General features: G+C 46.4%; 1 protein-coding gene across 5 annotated transcripts in view; it reads right to left on the bottom strand.

The window, feature by feature from the left end:
• The window catches only part of Hnrnp-k (Heterogeneous nuclear ribonucleoprotein K), a 136,515-nt gene that overhangs the window by 31,995 nt on the left and 82,265 nt on the right, over positions 1–22,255 (bottom strand). For all 5 annotated transcript variants that reach the window (XM_078196356.1, XM_078196353.1, XM_078196355.1 and 2 more), the window contains 4 exons: positions 21,793–21,849; positions 14,929–14,972; positions 6,178–6,250; positions 4,685–4,795 (listed from right to left, as the gene is read on the bottom strand). In XM_078196356.1, coding sequence (XP_078052482.1) covers positions 4,685–4,795; positions 6,178–6,250; positions 14,929–14,972; positions 21,793–21,849 — 285 coding nt within the window. The remainder of the gene's footprint in view (positions 1–4,684; positions 4,796–6,177; positions 6,251–14,928; positions 14,973–21,792; positions 21,850–22,255) is intronic.

Genomic DNA, 22,255 nt, shown 5'->3' with positions numbered 1-22,255 from the left:
AGATCGTAAACGTGCACTTTTGCAACTGCGTTGCGGTTTCGCAACGAACAACCCCATAACCGCGGCGACAATCGTATGAATTCTAGTTACGCCATGTATCATTATTGCTTAGTTCTTGGAACGTTACGCGCTGCCGTTTCATGCAAATTGTCTACCACGATGGTCTAGAAGCGACACGCGTTAAGTACGAGGGGCGAGACCGCGAATAGCAGCAGATAGAATCGGCATGCCCGCGCGCGTCGTTTCGTGTCCCCGGTAGTTCTTTTTTCGCGTTCGCTATCGAGCGCAGACAAAACACACCGGCGCCAGATAATAAAGGCATCGCGTGCGCATAATCATCCGGCGTACTTTCTTCGGAATTAATTTCGAACTTCCCTGGAAAGAGTGGTCTTAATTTTCACGTGAGCGCAAACTCGCGATGCCGTGGCCCCACCCACCCACCCCCGCCGTGTATATGCAACGACTAATTATTTAGACGCACGTAAAACATGTCCCGACGAATCGAACGCGTTAGTCACCGACGAATTCTTTGGTTCTAGAAAATTGTGGAATATCAAAATGGATTTAGAGTTGAACTGGCTTCGAGTGCGAAGGGTTAGCAAATTCTGTGTGAGATAGATTTAGTAAGTTTTTACGATACAGGAAAATATTGACCTTAACGAACACTGCGCTGTCTGTTTTTTTTTTAAAACAGATATAATAGCCGTGCACGTCAACAACGTACAAATGTGAAATCATTGTCACCATGAACGTGTTCCAGGTGTCCGAAGAACAAGATACCACCTCCCTTTTACAGTGACTCTTATTTTATTCGTGAGAATCGGATACTCGTGAAAGGACACGAAACTGCGAATACAATTTCCTGTATTTTATGTAACACGACACGCTGACATTAACCAAATTTAGTAAAACACGAGACCGTCATTATTTCATTCGATCCGCGACGAAAGTTTGGTACGGAACAAAGGGACTCTTGCTCGGCACCCGATTTCTATGGATTGATCCGCGAGGATCTATATTCGCAGTCAATCGCATGTTGAAACGAATTGTTGAGTCGCCGCATGAAATCGTGTGGAATGGTCGATCGAGAAAAAAAAGAAACGAATTTTCAACGCGACCGGGCTACTCCGAGGGGAGGATATATCGCGTGTGCACGCGCGTACAGCCGTGCGTGTGAAAACACACTTTCCCGATGGAACACGCGGCCATCCGGTTTCTCGGTGCGTGCGCGCTTAATCATCGGCTGTGCGTACCCGCCGAATCGACCGGCGCTCTCTATTATTTCCACGGGACACCGAGCCCCGATTAGTAAAACTTCAACGGTAAGGCACGACACAGCAGACCGGTTTTCAGGCTCCTTCGACCGATGTCGATCAGCTACAGTAGCGGTCAAAAATTTAAGACGACGAATTTAATTTCAATTATACACGCGTAACGTAAGTGCTATCTTTCCAATCGGTTTCTTATTTTGGGATAACGAAGACAAATGCTTGACCTTCTAATTCTCGAAGGCTCGTGTGTTAAATGTAAAGATTATTGAGTCAACAATATCGTATCTGTCGACACAGAGACGTAGTCGAATAATATAATAAGTCGTGTTTTGGACGTGGACGCACAGCTTGCAGAACATAACAGGTTAATCGAAGAACATACATTTGTCTCCTAATCCGAGGTCCTAACGGTCCTGAGGAACAACCAATTCGTGTTTCGCGTATCGAGAAATCAGTTGGGGAAAAAGGCGACGCGGCGGCGCAAACAACCAGGTTTATTGCTTCGAGTGGTGGCCGGAGGTGTATATCCCGCGGCGGGGATTCCGGAAGGTATCACAATAAACGAGACGTAGCGTCTCTTGAGCCGAAATACTCGAAATATTGCACGCGTTAAGGGCGCTCGAGAGAACGCCGAAATAGCGTCGGTTATTGTTGACAGAACGGCGGGCCAGGAGGGTAGGCGAGAGTTAGAAAGAGAAGACGAGTTTGAGAAAGAAAGAGAGAGAGAGAGAGAGAGAGACTGATCGGCGACAGTGTCGGGCACGAGAGAGGGTGTACGCGGAGACATGCCAGAAAACGAGGAAAACGGATCGGGGAACCGCGAGACCATTAAAGTTGGGATTAAGTTCACAGCCGAGCTGACACGTCGTTCGCCTTACCGCGTGTGCCACCCCCCACCCCCACCCCCTCCCGCAACCGAACCGGGAAAATGCTCTTCGACTTTCCTTTGTTCCCCGGGAAATTCGCCGCGAATTTGTCGGAAAACCGAGACCGTAATCGAGGAAAAGAGAAGACTTGGCTGCTGCATCGCGAAACCGCGGCGTAAGATCTCGCCATCGTTACGTCAATAGTCGCGAAGGAGCAAGGGACGCGCGGCAGCGCATTGGATATATTATTCGAACAACATTTCGAGCAATTTTGTCGAATTTTGTCGAATGTTGTCGAACAATCGTGGAACGATAACCTTTTTTGTTGAGAAGTTGTTCGAAAAAGAAGAAACGATACTTCTTCGGAATAAAATCATTACTCGTTACATAGAAATAAATCTGGGGGATGTATCAGCTGTTTGTTGTTCGAATAAAACTTCTCGAACGCGGGGGTGGGGTGGGGTGAGGGCGCCTAAGGGACAGGTAAATTGTTGCATCGGGGTTTGTGCACGCGAGACAAAAGGCGCGGGACGAACACCCACCCCGCGCTGGCTGCGAATATCGTATCGAGAAACGTATCGGAAGGGTTGAAGACGATAACCACCCCTTTAAAATGATTCCGAGAGCAAGGCGCAAGCCAGAGGGATGAAATCTTCGTGTTACACGGGAAAAAAGGAATCAATAAAGTCGCCCCCACCCCCACCCCCACTCCGGCTGCGAGTCGAAATAAAACGAGCGGCGACGTCGCCGAGTGGCGGTGCCATGTCTTCGTTCCTCCGGCTGCCCGGGGGATGTGGGGAGGAGGGTGGAGAGGGGAGGCGGAGGCGGAGGCGGAGAGGAAAGGGGTCGCCGGCGCGCCGGCATCGTTTGCAGCGGCCGCTTTCATTATCGCCGGCGCACCGTTTTCTCCGGCTTTTCACCCCGATACAGAATACAGACCCTCTCGACGCGTGGCGCTGCCTCCTCCTCCTCCTCCTCCTCTTACTCCTCCTCCCCCCGCAACAGCGTAAGGCTGTGGTCACGCTGGATTCGATATCGGTATACTCGGATTTTGTATGGTCACGACGTATGCTTCTACGATAGCTGAACAATGTTTGTCTGACATCGAATCGGACAAGGAGCATCCAAAAGCGATAAGAAATCATTTCTTTTTCCATTTTTAACAAAATCAGCTACACGTTTGCGAAGCTTTCAAATTAACGGAGATATAAAACTGTTATTTGCACAGCGATTATTTAAGTTTAATTTAGCCAATCGCCGGCGTGAACGAGTGTGCTAGTCAGGTATTTGCGATCTCCAAAATTTCATGTGAATAGTACAAATTTTTGGTGACCTATCTGTTATAGTGCAGTCAGACTCAACACAGTACGCTAAGGGGTTAATAACAATGCAGGTAAGCCTCTTCGGAAATTAGTATCGTCGAACGTCGATCGCGACGAGCTCCGTCGACTAATAAGTCACGGTAATAACCGATGAAAACAACGTCGTTGAGATCCGTTCCGTCGATCTCAATGTGACCAGTCGTTTTCGTGTCGTCGGCAAAGGTGCGCCGCGAACCCAGAGACCCGCGACTGTGTCAAGATCGAGGGATGAAGCGACGAGAGGAGCGGACGGGGGAGGGGAGGAGGGGAGGAGCCGACAAAGCTTGGAAAGTCACCGAGAGACTCGAGGAGGCTCGCTGCTGCGACTCTGTCCGGGACAAAAGGTCTGCATCGTTCGGTTTCGCCTCTTCTGAACGCGAAAACGTAACGAGCCACTTGGCCACGTTGCATATTCCGCCGTGACCCGGCGGCCTCCCGTTGTTACGTAAAATCTCCGTCCAACCCCTCCCCACCCCGAAAACCCGACGAGAGAGATCGCTAATTAAAAGCGACTTAATTGTCGTTTTCGTTTGCTTTGCATGTATGGGCCCATTGAGCGCGCGGCGGTTCATAGTTTAACCCATTTCTTAATTCCAGCGAATCGGAACAAATCGGGGATCTCCGGCCGTTAAATTTAGCGACAATACGGGTGTTGAGAAATCCCCCGAAATTCCAGTTTCCCTAAAAAGCGGGCAATGATTTTCCATCACTTTTCTTGTTACGGCAAGCTGTCGCACGGATTTCGCGGATTTTCCTCGACCACACCGGCGGCTATTTAATTAATTTCATAATTGGCATCGGTCGATCCGATCTCGGACCTTGCTGGATATCCCGATCGAGCACGCTGCCCGGAGGATCGCGATGGCCTCGCGACGCAAGATCGAGAAGCGCGACAGCATAATATCCACACGTTGCCTTCACGGCCGTTGAATGCCAGACATATTAGCCACCGCGGCGAATCACCGCGGGCGACGATTTTAATACCGGCGATTTCGAGTTTAACCCAGTTCCGCGAGTTATGCTGGATCGGCGAACAAGAGAGAGAGGCTGCGCGCGGCGCGACGTCCCCGAAAAGAAAAAGAACCCGATAAATCGGCGCCGCGGATGAGTTCTGACTTTCCGCGGGGCCTTGGCGCGCGTCGAACGTGACACGACGACCGCGAGGAATTATACGTATATGACTCACCTCGCGGAGCTCCTTGATCTTTAGCCCTCCTTTGCCGATGATGCATCCAGCCTGGCTCTGATGCACCAGCATGCGCACGTCGATCTCATCGCTGCCATGGCGTGATCCGTTCTGAAAATTATTTTCGAACCGTTAGCGAACCGTTCGACACCGTTCTACGCCGTTCTACGCCGCCATCGTCGCGCTATTCTGGTAGTCTTCGGGGCTCGTGTCTCAGGAAATTCGAACATCCGAGTGCTTCGCAAAGACGACGCCGCATCGAGAACAAGAGCTGCTCTCGCCGTGATTAATGGGAACGATACGAACCAACGCTTTATGAAACACTCGGCGCATTCGGGGAACTAACGAGTCTCCTTGATCAGCGCGTCCAGCGGCGGGATACTTGGAGTCGCTTCGCAAATTGCATTGTCAATCGTGTTCACTGATAAGGAACTCGTTCCTCTTTGATTGTTACGACTTTTTCTGGGCCTGTATCTTCTCCTGATAAGCTACGCGGAATTGGGTGTGGGTGCTTGTTAATTTCAAAGATTTATTGCAAACGCTAGTTGACATTACATCGAGGCTGCGTTGGTTAAGCGAAATAACGTTTCCTTTTGTTTCACAATTCTACGGTTTGATAATGTGTGGGCGCTAAATACTTTTGAGTTTCTGTGGAGACACTATACTTGACTACTTCTCGAGACAATTTGATAAACGATATGCTAAACATATACGTAGATTGAATTGTAATTGCATTGGAAGGCCGTTGCAAATATATGAAACTTATCTTTCGTCAGGCAGATTTTTACAGAATTTATTTAGAAAGGCTATTTAGAAATAGTCGATGAAACCATGTTGAACGAATAGATCTCAAATCCAGGATCTCCACAGGATTAAACAATCATAGGATTTAACAAAGAATTCGGCAAGGAATTATTAAAAGAGCAATTTTAGTTTAAAATATTCATAGCCGCCTCACAAAGTTTCGTTAAAATCGTAATCAGACCAATATTATGAACATCTAAAGTATGAGACCGATGATCAACGACAGTAAATTACATAATTTCAAGAGGATTTGATAAAAATCGTATAGATATCACTAACATCTCGGTTCGATAAATCGTTTTAATTTTTAAGCGATGCTAAGAAAAAATCTGGTTTCATACATTTCACTGGACTTATAATATCCTTTTTATATACATTATATAATATATATAAATACATATTATATTTTTTTTTTTATATATATATATATCCTTTTTCGTGTTTAAGTTTAGCTTAATGTTAGACATTTCTTAACCTGAAGACAGCGAGGGAAGTACACAAATCATGGACCTTTCACTTCTTAGTTCGGACTATCTTATAGTAGATAACAGCAAGCGGTCGTGTCCAAGTGACAACGACGAAGATGAACTTTTTTTAAAAAGTTTCCGTTTCGCAAGGGAACAGGTGAAAAGTCTCACGACTGGGTCATTCCTTTTCTCGCATGATCCTCTTCTGGTAGCAACACTCACCTCCTCGAGATTAGGTACGACCTCGTTCAACACCTGAAGAACGGTGGTCAGATCCGAGCTGATAGTAAGGACCCTAGAATCAGAAAGACTCCAACAGTTACTCAGGTCCTCGCCGAGGCTGCGATCGCGTGCTACAGAGAGCTCGCGCTCTTTCTTTCTTTCTTTCTTTTTTAGCGAAAGTCAAATCTCCACGGAGTCCTCTTCTTCGCGAAGAATTAACCGCGAAATCCGCGGTTCACCTGGCTCCTGTAGCGACAGCTCCGCGTGCTACCGCACCCCCTGTATCTCGAACCGATTCCGTTTATATCTAGACGTCGAACCATCGTCGTTCCTCGTCGCCGTCAGAATGTCTTCGCGGCAGCGAAATTCACGCGGCCCTCGCCGTTTCTCTTTTACAAACGATCGACAGCTTCTCGCTTTCTAGGACCGGCTGGGTGTATACGAGCACGCGGACAGAGGCACGACGGGAAGCGTCGCTCTCCCGAGGAGCCGTGGAAAAACTTCCCGCGGGGTGCCTCGGATGATAAACACGAAACTTTCGGAAACGACGCCGGGCCACGAATCAAAACTCGGAGGTGGTCCTCCCCACCACCCACCATCTGCTATATCTTTTCCGTAGCAGATATCTCGTGGCTACGTCTTTCTTTTCGTTCTGTCTTTTGGAACAATACGTCCGGCTTCTTGGTAACCGAAGACCGTCGTCGCTGTCAACAGCTCAATTTAATAAACTCTCTCTTTGTTTTCGGAAGGTGTTTCTTGATTTATATTGTCGTACGGAATTGCAACGCCAGAGAAAGATAAAGTTAATAAAGTAGGATCTCTTGATTATCTGAACTGGCTGAACGAGATAGATAAATATTACTTTAGTGTTTCTGTATTAATATTTTTACGACCGAGTTAAAAACTTGCAAAATTTTCTAAAATACATTTTATTCAATTATATTAAAATTAAGAAGCAGAGCTATATGATGTCAATTATATAACATAATAAGTAAATAACATAATTTTTTAATAATACTATTACCATATACTCAATTAACTACATATTAAAAAAAGAAAAAACCTGGACTGAATCGATTTTTATAATTGCAATTTTCGAATGACGGAAACCATTTACATTTTCTTATCGTTTACAAGACTTTCAATTCGTCTGGCGTTCCTACACGTACGCGGCACGAAGGACGCACGAGCAGAGGCGAGAAGCTGCCGAAAGTATCCAGGAGTTTGTCGCCAGGCGCGCCGTGTTTCGCGGATAATTGAAGATTCGAAGGAGAGGACAGCGAGAACCGTGGCAGAGACTGTGCAGTTCGCTGATCGCGATTCGATTAATCACGATGACGTCTGCGGCTTCGAGAGTGCTCGAAGAAAATAGGATCGAGCCCCCACGTTCTGCGCTCGGTTTCCGATCGATTACCGTAGCAACATTTCTAAACACATCGCCGACGTTCGCGCGGTGCAATGCGATCCTCCTGTTGAATCGAGCACTCTTTTCGTTTCCCTATCATTATAACGCTATTCCTCGATTCTCTTTCACCGAGATCGAGGGAGATAGAGAGAGAGAGACAGAGAGAGATCACTTCGAAACTCGATCCAGAGTCTCGCGAGCTCGGCCGGCTCTCTTCGATTACAGCGTGGTGGTTATATTGTTAATGTTAACCCTCAATTGACAGGGTGGGTCGGCGAAGGACAGTTAAACAATAGCCCCCGGAGAAAAGAAATAGACAATCAATGGGTGTACACATCCACTGTCTTCCCGAAACCTTGTGCACCGTACGTCGTCGCGGTACCTAGCGTAGAGCGGGCGTTCTCGAATCCGAACCAGGCACACAGAAAGCTAATACACCTGCCAAGAACAATACGTCGACTTTATTGTCTCTCGTGGTTGGTTAATCCGTGTTGTTCCATTGGCCGTCGTATAGGTTAATCCGGTGTCAACGGAAAGACAGTCACGTGGTTGGTTAGACGATACGTTTTCCGCGGATGTCAGAGTCGTGGCCGATCGCACGACGCCTTCCATAACCCACCCCCTACCAATTGAGGGTCAACCGTCGAGGTTCTATAAACGACGTTTTCGTCGAACCTGGAAACCCCCGAAGAGACCAGCTACTTCTGACGATTCTGAAGACATTATCTACCATCTAAAATTGTTTCTCGAACACGTTCACCGACAGTCCAAACATGTCTCAGTCTTTAAATATATATTTCTTGTAGCTTTCATTACAGAGAATTGCATTAGCGAGAAACAATGTTACTCCGTTAATTATGGGCTTTCGTTAATCGATTGACAAGTCACCCTTTGCATTTAATTCATATAATAACGATCAAATTGTACACCGAGGCGAAACATTTCCATTATCTTATCGAATATCATTTATTTATATTTTGAACTCGGCAGGAACAATTTCAGAACACCGTTGGCGCGCATTACGTTTAATAATCTTCGAATGGACCCGCGCGTTATCATATTCCTACCATTAATGTCATCAATTACAACGTGAACGTAAAATGTAAATTACACCCGCGCGAAGTTCACGATAACGAGATTTCCTTCTCGACACCCGCAACTAAATGAACAACAATTAATCGAACGATTAGTCGTCTACGAATTGGGACTCCACCAATTTGTGCAACATCGGTTCGTCGCGCGATCGAAATAATATTTTCAGAATCGAGTTCGCTGGCGCGAAGTAGCTGGCGTCGCAGGTCCGCAGGTTCCGTGAACCTCCCTTTGAAAACGGTTACACAGGGTTAATCACGGGGTTCTCCCTTGGCACGTGTTCTCGTCGTCACGCGATCATCGGACGCGGGCCCGGCCCGATGACGCGCGGCCCGCGAGAGGGGAACGGTTTTTGTTAGTCGGCGCGCGGCTTCTAAAAAACCGTGAAAGCGGCCATCACCAACTAGTCCTCCCTAATTTGCCCCCATATTTTAGGAGTGACAGACACACACACAGAAAACAAGCTGAAACGAAACGGAGAAGATTCGCGTGCTTTGCCGTGAACACGGGATATACGGTCGAAAGTCATCGCGCCTCGTGAACGAAGCTGACCGGACATTGTCGTGTGCGTTTCGCGCGGAGTTTTTTTTTAAAGAAAAAAAAAAAATAAAGAAGAAAAGTAGAGGTCCAACGAGTAAAACGGAGAAGAGAAAGGAAAGCGCCAAGGCGGAGAAGGACGACGACGGATCGGTGCGGGTCGACGTTATGGCGCGCGTCGATCCGCTGCTGTGGATATACTTGATTGCTAAATTAACGTTTCTCTCGGCGAAACCCTGAGGGCTCGTTGTCGCGTGCTGGGCCGAAGAGGAGGCTTCTTCGTTTTCCACGGGGCTCGAAAACTGTTGCAATATACGTCCAAGTACTCGAAACAATTTTATAAAGGCTTTTCAGCCGAGGAACTGTTACGGACGATCGTCGTTTTAACCCTTTGCGTTCGAAGCCATTTCAACCGGAAATCTGTAGGCGTCAAGATCAAATTTCGCCCCCGTTTGTTATTAAATTTGATTAATTATATATTGTTCGAACAATTTTCAAGCCCCGGTTCTCGGGTTTCGATACGCGCGGGTAGAAGACGAAGTTCGCGGACGAAGAGGACTCTCGTACGGATCGACGATCCATCCCGTGGACTCGAAACGGGGCAAACGTCGGAGGTCTGGCGAAAATTCGTAGCGTAATATTCCGTCGCGATTAAACGATCGAATTATACCCGGGAATCACCGTAAATTTCGACGCGAGACGGCGCCGCGCGATACGGGGAGAACTTCCCGCGGGAAACTTCTCCCGTTAAGTTCCCCGGATACGTACCGTCCGCTCGCGAATAGAAATCGCATTAAGGCCAGACCGGAGGATTTTTATAGTCGGTGATAAAAAAATTTATTGCCCCGGCACGTGACGTCCCGAAACGAAGATAAATTTCTTGTTAGTATCCGAGTGTGTTCTCCCTGCGAGAGGGAGAGAAAGAGAGAGAGATAGAGAGAGAAAGAGAGAAAGAGAGAGAGAGGGTAAGAGAGAGAGACCCCGCTCCGGGGATATTCTTAATTGCTTCGAGATCGAGTTAACGGCGACGAGAAAAATTCGCGACAAAGTGTCCCGCGCCGCGTGCTACGATATTCTCTCTCGCGAAAATCCCGTCGGACACTTTAGCTTCGCGAGACCCCTTCCGAAAGGGCCGGGAACCTTCGATGCCCGTGGTCCGCCGCGTTCATCGATACGAGAAGAACCCTTTCGTTGCCGGCCGCGCCGCGCCGAGCCGAGCCGATCGATCGCGATAAACTCGATCACCGCTGAAACGATCGACAAGCTCCGAGAGAGCGCTAAATGAAATTCTCTCTCCTCGGTGAATCGCTTCGGTGGGCAAATTAACGGTCGACGGAGATGAGACGTGGCATTGACGAGGTGACAAGTAGAATTTCGCAAACCCGCTTTCTCCGCATCTTTGCGGATCGTAGTTTCTTGTCCAAACAGACAAGAGAAGATTTTTTTCAACGTAACTGCTGGTAAAAAGGAAACAAATGAGAAGGAATACGGACTTTATACATTTGCGGAAAAATTGAATAATCGCAATTGGAAATAGTAAAGATATTTTAAAATATTTTAAATGTCAACGTATCATCTTCAATTTATTACTATTATATTATTAATCTATTATTGAACAGGGTGATTCTAATTATAGAAAAAGAAAATACAATTTACAGTTTTCGAAACGTTAAAGATATCGGTAAAACCACGATGGAGACAGAATTTCGGTTGTAGAAGAAAACCAATTTTGATTAACAAATGTCTCCAAATTCTCAACAATCAAAACGTTGAGAATTCCGCGGCGCGCGGCAACGAAATGTCCGAGAGAGAGAGAGAGAGAGAGAGAGAGAGAGAGAGAGAGAGAGAGAGAGAGAGAGATCGGGAAACGCGAGCATTGCGAATTGGGACGGTAATGACTTTCGACTTGCGGACTATTTCGTTAATCACATCGGCAGCTCTCTGCCAAGGTGGTCAGTGGTGACAGGGCCGTACCTAGAAAGTAAGCGTGATAATATTCGAGACGTTAAGCGTGGAATCGGCTGCTGCCTCGTTCCACGGATTAGCATCCGTGTTAGCCACAACAAAATTAGAGAGATAGTGAGAGAGAGAGAGAGAGAGAGAGAGAGAGAGAGAGAGATAGAGAGACAGACAGAGAGAGAGAGAGAGAGATTAAAGAGACACAACGGTGTACATATCCCCGACATAGAACGAGTGAGTGTGGTTCCTCGGCGATTGTGTTTGGTGTTTCGAGAGTGTCGTCCGCGCGCGAGACAATCCAAGGAGAAACGAAAAACAGAGGCAGACAAACAATCAAACAGGCAGACAGACGAACCGGACAGACAGACAGACAGATAGACAGATAGATGGACAGACTGACAGACTGACAAACAGTAAGACAGTTAGATAGATATATAGATCGATAGATAGATAGATAGACAGATAGATAGGTAAAAAGATAGATAAATAGATAAGTAGATTGATAGATAGAGAGATAGATAGATAGTGAGATATATAGTGAGATAGATAGATGGATAGAGAGACTGATGGATAGATAGAGAGATAGATAGATAAAAAGATAGATAAATAGATATGTCGATAGATAAATAGATAAGTAGATTGATAGATAGATAGATAAATAGAGAGATAGATAGATGGATAGACAGACAGATAGGCAGAAGAGAAAAGTTCACTCGAAAGATAAAGAAAGGTGAATAGAGGAGTACCGGTTGAACATATGTGGAACGTATTGGAATTGTATCTGTGTTCATTCGATAAAATTAACGAACGGGCTTACGTAATACCGTGTCATTCAAGATGGGACAATTGTGTAGCGAACTAGGCTTTCAGACGAGTCAAATGATACTATAATTCTCCAAATGTTCTGCGAGCTTATGTATAACAAAGTGCATTCGGTTCGCATGAAATCGAGCCACGCGACTCACATAACCATTAGAATTTTAACAATCGTTCAACTCTAAGCTTCGACGACGTCTATGAAAATAATTTCAAAACACGGTGCAACAATTTTTAATGTCGCCACTCGAGTGCAGAGGGTTAATTTGCGCGGGCAAACGATACAGACACTGTATCATATTTTGGTTACCAGCGTCGCACGTGCTCGTAGCCCATGAAAACACAATAACGTGTCTAGTTGGGGCACGTCGGCACCTCCGATGTCTCGACCGGCTCCACGGCGAACCGAGCCAAGCTTCTTCAACCGTCTCCTCGACGCAAGAAGCAGCCGAGAAGCTTCCGGAGGAGCCGGAACGCAAGAAATAACGAGAACCGTGCTCGACTTTCTTGCTTCGATCGTTGCGCGGGGGAAGTCCTCAAAGTGTCGAGGAGGAAGGTGTTAGTTCGACGTACAATTAGAAAAGAAGCAAGGGGAGACGAAGGAAGAAAAGTTACCGAGCGAAATGGGTTTCCTCGGTTCCCGGGGAGAGAGACACCGACCTTAGCCGTCCGAAATAAAGTCGATTTGTTATTTTATTATCCGAAAGTTTCGAGTGCGTAGAACAGTTCCGTCGAATCGAAATTACTTTATCAGAGGGGAAAGTTGTTCCAAAACTTCTTTCATATTTCTCTCGAAACTAGATTCTTCAACGCGGCGGTCGCGAATTCTGCCAAAGTATATTTTGCCTAGTGTATTTTACAATGTAATGTACAATCATTCATATGTCTATATTATTTGCTTTTTTATAAGCATTTAAAGTTCAAATATCGAAATTCTACTTCAAACTTTTAAGATTATGGAAATTTTCGACAACACGTATGCTTCATTTTATACGATAGACTGTAGATTATTAATCGCTAAAATTTGTTTATTTCTCAGCGCTTGCCAACTGTGACGATTGGAAGATTAATGTTACAAGTCGAAAAGAACTTTTCCGACGACTTTTACTTTTAAAAAATTGAAAAACAAAGCTGAACTAATGAACAAATCTTTAACTGAGTATTTTATTAAAACTTTAGTTATTTCTTAAAGAAAAAAAAATCAGACCGGTGTCCTCCCCTAATGCTTGCAAATAGGCGCGCCACGACAGCTCGCCGTTTAACGGAGTAAACGTTCAGGGAAAAACCAACGTGGATTGGCCGCATCGACGTCGTTTTAACGCTTTCGGAAACAGGAAGGGCACGGGGATCGAAACCTAATTGCACGAAAGTCGCGACACGCTAGTCATTCTACGGGACTTTCCCTCTTCTCGCAGATAGAGTCGCGCAGCACCTGTGAAGGTCGTCTGGCTCGGAGGTTCGGTTCAAATTCGGACGGGAGCAATCTCCGGCACAGCTCCATCCGTCATAATCATTCTCCCAGACCCCCGGGGGACACACCTCGACGTTCCTGTTCCAGCTCGGAACCATTCGCTCCTCTCAATCTGCGCGCAATCCCATCGTGGGAATTCCGAGGAGCACGGCGAAAGAGAGAGAGAGAGAGAGAAAGAGAGAGATGGAGAGAGAGAGAGAGAGAGAGAGAATCAGAAGCGGACCTTCTATTCAATTTGTAGCCATGGTAAAAGCTTCGGGGTACCGTACACTCGGCGACAAAATAATAGCACACCCCTGAGTTTTTGGCGTTCCCCAACAAAAATTCAGCTCTGCGCAAAAATGTTCAATCTCGTTCCGTGCATCCAGATTCCCTTCGTACAGGAGATAAGATTGGATAGGTACCATTTAAACAAAAGTTTACTTTAGCAACAAGCTGGGCGAAAATTTGAACGTTGCCGAATATTGGGTCGTACATGTATTTGCTAAAGTAGACAGACTGTAAAAAGTAACTGGGTGAATTTCATTTAATTTAATTCAATTTAATTCGATTATTTTTATATAAGTTAGTACGTTCTGACGGTGCTCTTGCACTTACCACGACCGCTGCGCGTTACATTTCGTCACCTTCTTTCCAATTAAACTGAAATTTTCGATTCGATCTAATCTCGAATTTTTTACCGCTTCTATGAAACGTTGAAAATCCACGGATGTCTCATCAATTTGTCGCGAAGAGTAGATGCCACTGGGATAGAAAGATAGGCGAGGGAGAGAGAAAGGGAGACGAGAGAGAGAGAGAGAGAGAGCGGTAGCTATCCGGGTGAAAGGTAGACGGAGAGAAAGAGAGAGAAAACGAAACGGGGAAAAGAGTGATCTCCGATCAAAAGGGGAAGAGACGGGTAGCCATAGAGAGCGAGAGGACATGCAACCGCTTGGCGGCAGGTGTAGTCACGAACAACAAGCGTCGGGGATATCGCGCTCGCGCGTGTTCTTCAGTGAAAAGCTCGCGACATGGTCGACTCTCGCGATGAATCATGGCACAAGAACGTCGGCGGCGGCGGTCGAGGACATGTACAGGGTTGAGAGAGGCTTGTAAGAGACGTACGAACAGACACAGGCGTTTGAGACAAGGCAGAGACAGGCAGAGACAGGTACAAAAAGGTGGACGTGAAACAGAGAGAACAGATAAGGAGAGAAAAAAAATAGAAATAGAGAAAATGAGACAGAGTATGGTAAAGAATATAGAAAAAATATGATGGAGAGATAGACAGATTAAGTGAAGAGAAAGAGAAGAGAAGAGAAGAGAAAGAGAGAGAGAGCGAGAGAGAAGAAAAAGAGAAAAAAAGGACGCTGTCGTTCGGTTAAAAAAAAAAAAAGACGGCACAGCGATCCGCATTATATCGGCGCTTTAGGTATTCTTGTAATTAGAGACAAAGAAAAATAAGACATTAAGTAGTGGTGTTGGTCATTACCGTTCGGGTCCGGGGCAATCGGGTACAATTATTGAAGCTTTGTACTGTCGGGCCGTGGTGGTTGGTGGTTGGTTCATTGGTGGTTGGTTGGTGGTTGTTGTCGATTGTTGGTAGGGTGGTCCATTTGCCGATCGAGTCAGGGTCCGTCGTTCCGGGCAGGGCAACGGCAGGGCAACGGCAGGGCAACACACCAGGGGGGCAACGCCGGGGTTGGGGCGGGGCCAGGGCACAAACCATCAACCAAGTTAGACATCACGTCTCTCACGGCTGGATTAATGTCGCGGCTTAATCGTCTAATAACCCCCACCTCTCCTCCCTCCCGCTTCCGCTATATATATATATACTTATATGTAGATATATATATGTGCACGGACCGCTTCTCCCGCGACCACCCCTTCCTTTCTTCCTTCCTGTTGCGCCCGCCTACTATCGCCGGCTCGAAAAAAACCCTTCCGCGGCTTCCCTCCGTTCCGCGCCGAGGGTTGGAGAAATGTTTGCGCGCGGCGACCTGACGCAAGTTCGACTGCCGGATCCCGGCGAACGCCGATTAACGCTCGCAAACGTCGGCAAAACGTAGTCAAACGAGACCAAATATCGTCGAACATGGTCGAACGTGATCGAATAGCACGACGAGTCGATTGCGGTTCGACGCGTGCGACGGGGCTTGAAGGATTGGAAGACGTGTACCAAGTTCGACGAATGTTTGCGTCCACATGTGGAGACACAGCAACGATCGCACAACGGATTGTCGGATTGTGGAATAAAAGGCGGAGCTGTGTCATTCCCGTCCCACGAGGCTGCACTGATACATTCAATCTAATTGCGTCTTGGTAATTTAAACTCCGTGTTTCAACCCGTTGACTGTCTGGCAGATTGTAAGAGGCGCGAAATTGAATTCTCACTCTAGTGAGATGGGAATATATATTGGAACAGGAGTTAAATCACGTAAGAAGGTTAAAGGGATTCCGATATTGTAATATGACAGACAACGTGTTGATACAACGGACAACAAATTATCCACGTAAAACAGTGTTACTGAACATTATCCTGGTCATCTACATCCGAATTTATAAGTTTTTCAACTTGTCGACAAGACATTTCCTTCTTCCGTTTTGAAATCGTGCACTTTTTGTGATTTTATTATCGTATCGTGCGTATCCGTGTCGTTGCAGCAACGAGATTTGTGAATGGGTGACCTAGGTCGTCTGAATGCAACGAGAAATCGACGCGTCTGCTAGGGCTAAAACAAGGACGAAATTAATTAGAGGAAGCCGATCGAATCGTATCTCGTTGCATTTCGCATGGGGCAAGAGAGACGCGGAACAAACGTTAGCCGTGTTCGGATCAGCCCCGCCATTTCCACGTTTCCCGTAAACATCATCCCCCGGAACCCTTTCAAGACGTCCGTTCCGCCGCCCTCGATTCCGAGCTAATCGAAGCCGGTTAAACCGAAACGGCGATCCGAGCGCGCGGTGTTTCTAACCGCTAACCAAGTCGCTCGAGTTACGGTTAATTGAAAGGACGCTTAATAATTAACGCGCAATCCCGCAAGCCGCTCTCGGAGCTTCGCCCAAATTCGATCATCGAATTGGAAAATCGATCCGCTGCGACTTACTCCGCGTGGCTGGTCTCCGCGGCGGACGGTTCGCAACAGGCGAGCCTGCCTGCCAAGTGTGTCGCTCGCAAATATTTCTCCGACCCCCGCGTAGGCTCTTTCCTTCCATGGGTTACATTCAAATCACCGGCACAGATTTCACCGACACGCCGGGCCTTGACCGGCAGCAATATTAATCGACAACAACGTTCACCGTCTTCCCTTCCAATTGTAACGTTTCGAAATCCCCCATCTCCCACGTCTCGAGTGCAATTAAAGAAAGTCGCGCGAAAACACGTTTATCTAGATTCTTAGAGGTGCTATATTCGACATCGATTTATTACTTGTAGCATTTCTTTGGGAACTACGAATGTTTCCTTATCTTCGAGACTAATTTCGTATAAACTGCGTTTCTCAAGCTGATAATCGAGATAATAATATATAGTGTATGCAGTCGTACAATTAATCAAATAAATGAGAGAACATCTTTACAATCGGTAGGCCACAAAATACTGTTATTGCAAAGACTTGCAAAGACTAAAATTCATCGCCTCGTGAAAATTGAATCACCGTGAAATCAATGATTTCTCGAGAAACGTGAAACTCGCTAAAATGTTTATATCTTTAAAAATTGGTTGTTGTTGTCGGATAACATTGTCGGCGGCGGATTCTTCCTGTCGGGACCAGTGAAACCTTTGTCGGTAATTCGGAACTCTTTCGCGATGATCGAAGTCCCCAAAGCGGCGCACGATTCCCCATTAGTTAAACGACGGACTCGCCGCAGGGAGTTCGTCGCGAAAGTCTGGGAACACGGTGAGAGAGAGGATTCTCCCAGGAGAAACCGCGCTTTTCCCCGCGAGATTTTCTCCGGATCTTCTGGGTACATATATATGTATATATATATATATACCTGGCCATCCCACCTTGGGGTCGCGCGAGTGCGTGTCACCTACGAAATCTCAGGCAGCGACGCGCGGCGGCGGCGGCGGCGGAAACCCGGCCAAACGAATGGCCGCGGTCGACCGATTATTTACGACCAGGGGACCAAGGATCGAGTGGGGTTGACTAGTCGCGTTCGGTTAATTTCACGCGCGCCGACCCGGCCGGCATCGAGAGAACCTTTCGCCGATCGCGCGCCGATATTTATCGTCGCCTTTGCGCATCTCCAACGCGGTCCCCGATGCTCTTATGGTAGACGCGGCCGGACACCGAGACACATGAATCCCGATAGTTCCGACCTCTACCATCCTGAACGCCGCTCCACCGTTCCGCTCGTCACCTCGGCGACGACCCTCCGTTACCTACTCGTTCGAATCGTATTTATTGCACCGTTTCAATTATCCGATTCCTTCGCGAGCAACTCGAAACTACAAACGATAAATGTTGAGAGGTGTGAAACGAACTCGATTTATTAATATATATAAATTTACCGTTTCTGGTAAACGCGATTTTTATCACAGAGAAATATTCGCGTCGATTCTTGTCTATTTATTTCTGCCGAGTTCGAATCTGGAATCCGTTTTTTCTCTCGAATCGTTTCGATGTAATTTCGCTCCGAGTCGCTGAAAGCTCGGGGTTTCAAATAAAACAGCAATGCTTCAAGCGGAGTTCAATAGTCGTTTGCAAATGGAGTGTCAATACACTGGCAGATTCCTGCTTTAAATTAAGTAGATTACGTACGATAGAATAAAACGGACTGCATATTTGAATTCGGCGCGAGAGATGCTATTAAAATCATATTATTAAATCTTGCTTAACGAAAATTGTATTTATATATGTAACTGAGTTATCGCGATCCGATCGACAGTTTTATTTTCTCTGTTACTAAAATCATTATAATAAGTCTCTTCGAAACACGATGACAGTGCTTGATTCTTCCGTTTCCAAAGTCGAGGAACTATGTAAACGAAGACATAGAAAAAGAAAGAGGTTGTAGGTTCTGTTAAAATAGTACGGAGACCGTCGCCAAGGAATTGGAGCAACGCGTGCGATCCATCGGGGACCGGTTACCACGGAAAATAGTCTGGAGAATTAAACGAAAGCGGTGCCACGTCAAATCCACTCGATTTCTTGCCTGAATCCACTCTCCTGCCTGCGCTTTTATCGTGCGAAACGGACTTGCGATGGGTCCCAGGCTTTATATAAAAAAAAAATAATTGCAACGATAATAAACGAATAGTGTGTGGGACGAAGGCGTGTATGATCGACAGATGGTTCTCGGCGAAAGACAGCCGCGCGATTCTTTCTCTTCACGGCCAATCGAAACACGAGCTTAAGTCGAGAGTCGCGCCGGGACGAGGCGCCCTTAAGGCGCGAACTTAAGCTCACGTTTGCGGCCGCTTCGGCCGGGAATCGGTGACCTGCTTCGTGCTCGCAAGGATTCGCAGGACTTGCGCGCGTGTGCTCGGCGCTACGTGTCCGTTCCACGGCTGCGAGAGCCGTTCGCGATCGAGAAACCCGAGTTCCCGAGCGAAGTTCGCGGCGGATCGTCGAGCACTGGTCTTCGCCTCTCTGTTCGTTCGCCGCCCGAACGAACGTCACCCGCCTCGCAGACCTACTTTTATGGCGTTCCTTCGACCATTTGGTTCGTGCAGGGTGAGTCTCTCTCGACGGCGTCTCAAGGACGGTGAAAGAAATCCACGTGGAAAACAATCGGCGTTGCGCAACCGAATCGAGCGACGAACCTCGTAAAAGCCCGTTCTTCCACGCTTCGATGCGTCGGAAGCGCCGAATAGAATGATCTGTGACATCGATCCCGCCCGTTTGACCGATCGAAACCTCCTTTACGGACTGAAATATCCGACCGGTGCACCGCAGACGAAAATCCGAAAGCAGCATTTCGAGATCTGCTTTGAAAGGTAATGGAAAGATTTTACCAGTTTTCCGATATGACCAGGATTTTTATTTTTGTTTTTATGCCTAATTTTGCAGCTAAATGATTTTAGCAATATTTCGAATAGTTAAACTAACGTTACAATTAATTGTTTCCGACCAGTATGTTTGATAAAAAAAATAATGCTTCGTTTTCATTCTGCAACAATTTCGTCGTAGATTATTTGACATATTTCAGATTTGTATTAATCGTAATAAACGATTAATATCGTAATAAAAGTAACGTAATCATCGCGTGGTATAGTTATCCCCTTCTCCTATTAAATATTCAGATCAATAAAAAGATCAATAAAAAAATCGACAACTTTATGAAAGAAGTTTAAATTGCTGACTCGAAGATGGCAACTGTCGATATCGTTGCAAAACTGCGAGAAGAAAAACATTGCTATTCTTACTCGATGTATGCCGTCGGGAAAATTAAAGGACGTGGAGTAACTTGGCAGACTCGGTGTTAAAAAAACCATTAGTGACAAGAACGGTAAAGCGAAGCTCTGTGTCTGCAGAGAAATATTGTGACTGGACTGTTGGAAATTGGTAAGCTGTTCTTTTTTCAGCCGAATCTAAATTAAATTTGTTTTGAAGCGACGGACGACAGCGTGCACGACGTCCAGTTGGCACAAGATTTGATATCAGGCACGGAACATAGACTGTTAACGTTTTCTACGGAACGCGCATAGTAGGCGGAGTTTTCACTGCTCGAAAAGTTCTGCAAAGTTTTGTAAAGTTTGAAGGCATCGCGAACGGTGTTGCGTATAGAAAGATCTCAGAAATTCGTGTTCTACCGTATGCTGAAAGAAAACTGCCAGAAAATGATTTCTTTCGTCATAGTAAAATTGAGATTTGATTGAAATTTTTTTTATTGAAATTGTTTTTAATGGAATCGAATTGAAATTTGAATCGTAACAAAGTGGTCGTCTATAAATCCAGATTTTATAAAGGCCTTTTCAATCTCTGAGCTTAAATCGATAACATTTTTAGAGGAAAATAGACCGTCGAATTACAACAATTCAAACAAGTCGACATTTCTTCAAAATTTAATAGAATAATGAATTCAGATACCATACGATTACGTTATTTAGATAATTAAATCCATGCATCGTCGTGTGTCGTTACTATTTCTGCAAAGAACATTACGATATGTTAAATAATGCACCGCAAAATCGATGCACAGTGAAAGACGAGCATTATCGCACACTGGCCAAGAAGTTTCGGTACAGTACTGTATCCCTAAAGAAATGATCGCGCCACTTTAGGTTTCCGGTTCAGAGCAGGCGAATAGTTCAGCGAACGTCAAAGGTTTCCAAATCGGACAGCGTGGGATCTCACCGTTTCGGGCACCGTTTGCTCTAATCGCGCAACGTTTGGACCGGTGGGACGTGGTCGTAAAACCGAATTCGGAGCAAGTGGAGAACGGGCTTTGCTCGTCGACGCTCGAGAGCGCCGCATCGTTAATCGACCGTTCAGGGTCGGGATGCAGCGGCGTTGCACGCCCACGCAGCACGCTCTCTGGGATCGTGATCGTTTCGGATGCACGTTGCGCGGCCGTCTTGTAATCGACGTTTGCGATCGTGTGCAACGAAGAGAGAAGAGTAATGACGAGAGAAAGAAAAAAAAATTGAAAAAAAAAAATAAAATAATAATAACAAAGAGAAGCAGGAACAGAAGGTTCGTTCGTCGCGCGGCAGGTCAACGGAATTGCGGAAGACGAGGAAAACTTTTCCCCCGATTCAGGAACCAAATGTGTGCGTGAGACGGAGACGGCGTTTCGCACGTGCGTGTGGAATATACGGCTAGTCATGAAACGATACGAGACATAGGGAATCATTTAACGTCCGCGCGCGCGCGAGAGAGAGAGAGATCCTCTTAACGATCTGGGAAACAAAAAAACAAAAGATCGAATTAAGTTGAACACTTTCATCCACACACGCGTGTCTCTCGGAACATCCCCTGAGTGGCCAGAGAGAGGTAATCGGAGGCCGCAGCGGGTTCGATCGATCCCGGCCGCGTGGATCGCGAACATCGACGGGCTCTCCTATATTGGTCCGCGGCTCGATGATTTTCTCGCAGCAGGTCGGTGTGCGAGACCGTGGTCAAGGAGCTCGTGAAAATAAATTGCAGCGTGCCCTCCCCCTCCCCCTCCTCCCCCCGACCGACCGACTCTCCCCGCCGAGTCCCCCGTGTGCATCGTTAACACGTTTATTCTCGCGAGCTCCTTCGCGCCTCTGACATTTCAGTTCGAAACGTTTCTCGTCTTCTTCGTCTATCTCTCTTCTTCCTCTCTGTCGAAGACAGAGAGAGAGAGAGAGATATAGAGAGAGAAATAGAGAGAACGAGAAGACGGGACGCGTAATCGACGAACGGAAGTAGCAACAGCTTACCTGACTTCTCAGTTTGGTGATATTCTGGCCACCTTTGCCAATTATCGAACCGGCCACCTGCAACAGAGACAGAGTTTCGTTTCTTAGATCGAGACGTTCGTCTTCAACAATTTGATTGTGTTGTTAACCCCTTTGCCGTACCATTTTCGTCGCGGTTACCGCGATTAGGAATTTTTCAATTGATATCATTTCGTAGAAGGTATAGATCGTTAATATTTATTCCGTCCCTGAATTTACTCGAATACTTAAATATTAACCCTTTGCGCTCGAGGTGACTCTTTGGTGACTTTGATGACTCGCGGAGTAGCGGAGTCAATGATATCTCAGAAACGGACGATCTTTCGACTTATGTTTATCAAGTCTCTTTTCTCAGTATAGTTTGTTTTATATAATAAAATATAACATATTGATGTTTTATTCCACTCTATACAATAAAAATACAAGAGCGTTTATTTCGATCGGC

This window comes from Augochlora pura, chromosome 2, assembly GCF_028453695.1.
Source record: "Augochlora pura isolate Apur16 chromosome 2, APUR_v2.2.1, whole genome shotgun sequence".
Lineage (NCBI taxonomy): Eukaryota > Metazoa > Arthropoda > Insecta > Hymenoptera > Halictidae > Augochlora > Augochlora pura.
The sequence above is the reverse complement of the archived record's forward strand: the minus strand, read 5'-3'. Positions and strand labels throughout refer to the sequence as shown.